Source organism: Gavialis gangeticus, unplaced genomic scaffold (genome assembly GCF_001723915.1).
Source record: "Gavialis gangeticus isolate Ggan-Ray unplaced genomic scaffold, GavGan_comp1, whole genome shotgun sequence".
Lineage (NCBI taxonomy): Eukaryota > Metazoa > Chordata > Crocodylia > Gavialidae > Gavialis > Gavialis gangeticus.
Genome location: NW_017729011.1, coordinates 438,664 through 443,691, shown reverse-complemented (window position 1 = coordinate 443,691; position 5,028 = coordinate 438,664). Strand labels below are relative to the sequence as shown.

Below are 5,028 nucleotides of genomic sequence, written 5' to 3'. Positions count from 1 at the left end.
GTACCCAGGGACTGGAGCAGCCGTATTGGATCTCCTCAGTGGCTGCCATGCTGAACAGTGACGTTGTAGCTACAGGTGCCTCGCGCTGTGAGACCCTCGCTTTTGCTGTTGCTCTGGGCTGGGGGCTATGCAGGGGGGGTGGGGTCAGGGGAAGGATATCCCCCCCACCCCCCCATTTAAGGGCCAGTTTGGAGTTGAGAGACCCAAGATTTTCCTTTGGCCTTGGGCAGAGTGCTGTGCTGTGCCGTGCCATGCCATGCCGTGCCATGCCATGCTATCCTCTTGCTCTCTGTAAAGCTGGAACAGTGTTGGTCTGGCAGGGGGGGAGGGTGCTGAGTAGCAGCTTATGAAATGCTCTGGGGTCACTGCATGTCAGATGTCATTGGGGAATGTATCTAGTGTCCTAATCTCTCAGGGCTCCAAGTATGGCTCTGCTTTCCTGGGCTTGTATCTCCCAATCAGCCCCAGGGTGCCTGCAGAGCAACAGACTGTGCCTGCTCTTCTACATGTGCCATGGGGTCTGGCAAGAAGAGGTGGCATGATCTAGTTGGGGCTGCTCCTGGTTTTGAGGAGGGGGTAGACTAGATGACCTCCTGAGGTCCCTTCCAACCATAACTTTCTATGATTAGCTTGACACAGGCTCCCACCTGCCTAACACAGCTTGGTTGTACCCGAACTGTTTTGAGCCTGGGCAGACCAAAATGTCAGTCAGTAAATAGCCAAATTCAACAGGCTTCTAAAAGGAGGCACCTGAGAGCAGCAGTGTGGGGGCAAAGTTATGAGTTGGAGGAGAAGGCGCTTCCTTATTGTTCCCTCTTTCCTGTAAGGAAAACAGGCCCTCTTAGCTCTTGCCTAGGTTCTGAGAGGACACCCTCCCCGCTGTTGGGCTCAGCTACTTCTCAGCCAGTCCCTGATCCTTGCTTGGGGGTTAGCTAGGCTAGCTAGGTCATCAGTGCTTCTGGGCCACAGTCCTAGTTTAGAAGCTAACTGATGAGTGAAGAAATATTCCCCACCCCTGTGAGAGAGGAGTGATGGGAGCAGGCTGGGAGGAGAATATGAAAAGAAGAGGGCAGTAAGCTTGAGTTGGCCTCAGATGCATGACACACAGGAACTGACTGGTGAGCTCTGAACAGGGATGTGATCCCTCTTGGGTGGTGGGGAAAGTTTCTGGTGATACCAGCAGGGCCTCTACAGAGACAGGGTGTGATGACCTGTCATTTCTATGTGTTGCTTCACCCAGTTCCCCTCTTCCAGCTATGTGTGTCCACTTGCTATTGATTTTGTACAGGGCTGCATTCATCCTGATGCCCAGACGGGTCCCAGTGCCTGCCCAGCAGCTCCTGTTCATGCTGCGAGGGGAGGGGGCCCTGAGGCTTGTGGGGTGCTGTTTGTGGATACTGTCAGTGTCCCAGGCCCTCTATAAGCAGGAGATGGGTGTAGTCTGAGAAGGCAGGTGCCTCAGTGAGGAAGGGCCCAGCCAGAACCAGAGGGGCTGCTGGGGGTGCCCTGTGTAGCCCTGTGCAGTCCTCGTCTGCCACTCTGTCACAGGCTCATGCAGCGCCAGTGTGAGGCTGTGGAAGTGCAACGAGGGATTCCGCAAGCTGGAGCTGCTCTTCGACATCCCCCTGGTAAGGAAAAGGCGTGGGCATGCTGGTGCCAAGGGTCCATCTGGCCTGGCAAGGGAGCGGAAAGAGCATACAGGAAGGGAAGGTCCTTCATACCTAGGTTCCCCATCTCCAGACAAGTGTGGGGCAAGGGGGGGCAGGTGTTACTGAGCACAGGAATGTGTCCAGAGAGGCTCCCTCCTACTTCATGCCTGAAGCCTTCAAAGCACCCCAGGGGAGCTGCAAAGACTCCTTACATGCCAGACTGGGATAGCATTACCGACTGGGCACCAACCACCACAGCTGATCAATAGTCCTAGCCTATAGTGGCCCTTGCCTTTTGGAGCTTATCCTCAGGGCATTTCTCTCTTTCAGGTGGGCTTTGTCAACAGCTTGAAGTTCTCAAATGCAGGGGACTTCCTGGTGGCTGGAATCGGGCAGGAGCACAGGTACTGGCTGCCTTCGTGCCCTTAGGGCAGTTGTTCTCCACCTTCTCAGTCAGGGCACCCTCCACAAGTGCTGGGCTGCTTCAGCTTACCTCTGTGCTTCTCAGCTGGGGTGCTGCCACATGTTCCTGCCTCTCTAAGACTTGTCTGATGAGTATAAAGCAGGCAAGAGCAGAGTAATGAGCAGAGATCCTGGTTTTCTCCTTGTCCCCTTCAGTGCACCTCTTTCCAGGAGAAGCATGTGGACTCAGATCAGGCTCCAGCTGCAGCTGCTTCCCAGCCTGCCTCTGTAGGAGGCAGGTGGGGCACTTCAACCTGGCCCCAGCATTACCCACACTGCAGCACCCCTGGAAAGGGTTTCAGCATGGTCTCCCCATAGGTCATGGCCTGCAGGAGCCTTTCTGGCAAAAAGGCAGTTGGATTTGACTTTTCTATTAGGCTTTTAGACTTGTCTCAGCAGCAACATAAGTTCAGTGATATACTGGAATGGGGGGAAACCTTCAGGGTAAAGGATGCAGGTAGCAGGGGGTGGAAAATGAACCTCTTCTAGCCTTCCTGCCAGCTGACCTGTTCCTCCAAAGGAGTGGCTAGAAGGCTAGAGAAATATCCTGTGTAGTGCTGCAAGCCCCAACCACGCTGCCAGGGCAAAAAGGTTCTAGTCTAGCCTTTCCAGCGATGGGTGTTTGTGAGCTGGTTGAGGGGAGAAAGTTCTTGTTTCTACTTCCGCTTGTGGATTGGAGATGGCACCTTTTGGATGCCTGGGAGTCCGCACAGCTCCTCACAATCTGCTGGGGGGAACCTGTTTAAACTGCAACACCCAGGCCCTTGGTGGGTGGGGGTTAGCATTGGCAGCGAGTGGTGTCTTGGGACTTCTGCCTGGCATGTTCCTGGGGTGGTGAAACGCAAACTCAGGGTATCTCTCATTCAGGTTGGGCCGCTGGTGGCGAATCAAAGAAGCCAAGAACAGCATCTGTATCATCCCCCTGAAGAGGATGGCAGCAGCTAGCAGTGCTCAGATTGGTGAAAGCTCCTAACCCAGAACTCCCTCCTGCCTCTGTCTGCACAGTTCTGTTACAGCTGGAACTTTGGGATAGAGACTTCTAAGTTCGTTTTTTCATTAAACCATCCCCTTATTTGTATGGCCGGCTGTCTCTGTCTCGCTGTCCATCCTACTTGCCAGAACCTAGGTGGCATTTGCTTGTGTTGATTGTACACTGGGCGTGGGAGGCAAGTGACAGCATTTGGAATGGAGGAGAACATCAGGCCGCCTCCGTTCTTGCCTACCCCTCCTGCAGCTGCCTGCTCACTCCTACACACAAAAAAGAAAGTGCAGCTGCCAGACCTGTTCACAACAGTTATGGGCAGAGAGATCTTCTGTGTCTATGGGGAGCACTGTGCCATGACAGCCTTGCTTTGGCCCCTTTCCTTTCTGGCCTCCAGCTGTGCCGTACCTCATCTCTGAGGGAAAAAGTCCTCTAACCAGGTATCTGCTGCTAACATGGTGGAGCCCTTCCTCACAGCAGGGCTGGGATCATCCAGTGGAGGCTGAGGGGAGATTAAAGGGAGCAGCACAGGGTTGGGATTTATGGCAGAGATGTCATGAAGAACTTGCTTCCTGCCTACGGAAGGTGGAGCTGTCTGGGAGTTTTGGCCCCTCTTGCTTGTCCTTGGCAGGGGATAACTCTTTGAGCAAAGTTAGTCAAGCTTGGCTTTTACTGAGGACATCATCATGCCATAAGGGAGGAGCTGGAACTTGCACCAAATTGAATGTCTTGGTGTTATGTAAATAAGCAGTGTTCCTTAGGCTTGAGATCAGTCTCGGGCAGTGCGTGGGCTGAGGGACAGGGCACCTAGTACCCTCTGCTGCCTTGTCTTCCCACAGCAACAGACCTCTGACCAGTCTGGTCTCAGCAGTATGACTTGACCTGTCTTCCTGTGCTCAGTTTGCTTTAGGAGATGTGCATGACTTAACAGTAGGTGAGTTGGTCAAGTACTGCTGTACTTGAGCCATGTAGCACAAAGGTGACCATAGACCCCTTTCAGCATTTAGGCTCTTGTACAGAGTGCTGCTGCATTTGTTTCTGCCTGGCTCTGGTCTCTGAGCCTAGAGCTCTGCAGTAGGAGAGGGACTTGCACCCTTGGATGATGCATTGGTCTACTTTTTAAAAAAGCTAAACCAGAGAAGTGGGGGTCTCAGAAATAGGTGCCCAGTGTTGAAATGCTGACCTGCAGGAGGGTGACTTTTCTCTCACTTCAGCAACAGCTAATAGCTGCTTGTTTATTCGTGGCTTCAGGGAGGCTGAGGCTGGCTACCAGCAGCACTGGCTTTAGTCGGTTTTGTTGCCAGCCCCTCCAAGATTTGCCCAGTCTCTTGGTCACAGTGAGTATCTCCTGTGCTGGTGAACTGTCAGCAAGCCAAGCCCTTGGCATAAATCCCCAACTGAACTTTGTGAGCATACATACTGGGTGCCAGGAGAAAGAAGAACAGTTGTTAAGTCAGACCCCTTTGTGGCTGCTGTTGCCATTTAGCACCTTTTCATCACTTAGGAAGGATGACACTGACCAATTTTAGAGATGGGGAAAACGGGCACAGAAGGGGAGTGATGGGGCCAATGTCACCCACTTGCCCCTCTGTAGATACTACTGAACAGGCACCGGCTTGTTACTGACCAGGCATTGACTGGAGCCAGGGACATAACTGCTTTATGATTCCTGTATGACCGTGGCATCTTGAGGTGCCACTTGAGCATGGCACCGTCAATACATTGAGCAGCTTACGTTCTAAGTAGCAAAGTACATAAATGATATTCTCATTTTACTGGGGGGGAGAGGAGGGCTGTCTACTGCTGAAGGTTGCTTATAGCTGTTTGTAGAAGAGCAGAGTCCCATGAGCCACCCAGCCCCTCTGGTTAAGAGCTCACATTCCCATGCTCCCCCTCCCCTTGCTTTACACAGAGACTCTATCAAGGCCTCCTGGC

The 5,028-nt window shown here is 53.0% G+C and overlaps 1 protein-coding gene across 2 annotated transcripts in view; it reads left to right on the top strand.

Annotated features, from left to right (window-relative positions):
• The window catches only part of RRP9 (ribosomal RNA processing 9, small subunit (SSU) processome component, homolog (yeast)), a 19,031-nt gene extending 15,841 nt beyond the window's left edge, over positions 1-3,190 (top strand). Inside the window, exons 12-15 of one of the 2 annotated variants that reach the window (XM_019510326.1) lie at positions 1-75; positions 1,549-1,628; positions 1,980-2,053; positions 2,979-3,190. In XM_019510326.1, the coding sequence (XP_019365871.1) occupies positions 1-75; positions 1,549-1,628; positions 1,980-2,053; positions 2,979-3,084 (335 nt within the window). In that variant the 3' untranslated portion in view covers positions 3,085-3,190. Of the gene's footprint in view, positions 88-1,548; positions 1,629-1,979; positions 2,054-2,978 lie in introns of both variants that reach the window. The other variant, XM_019510325.1, reaches the window with a different exon arrangement.
• Positions 3,191-5,028: the final 1,838 nt, after the last annotated feature.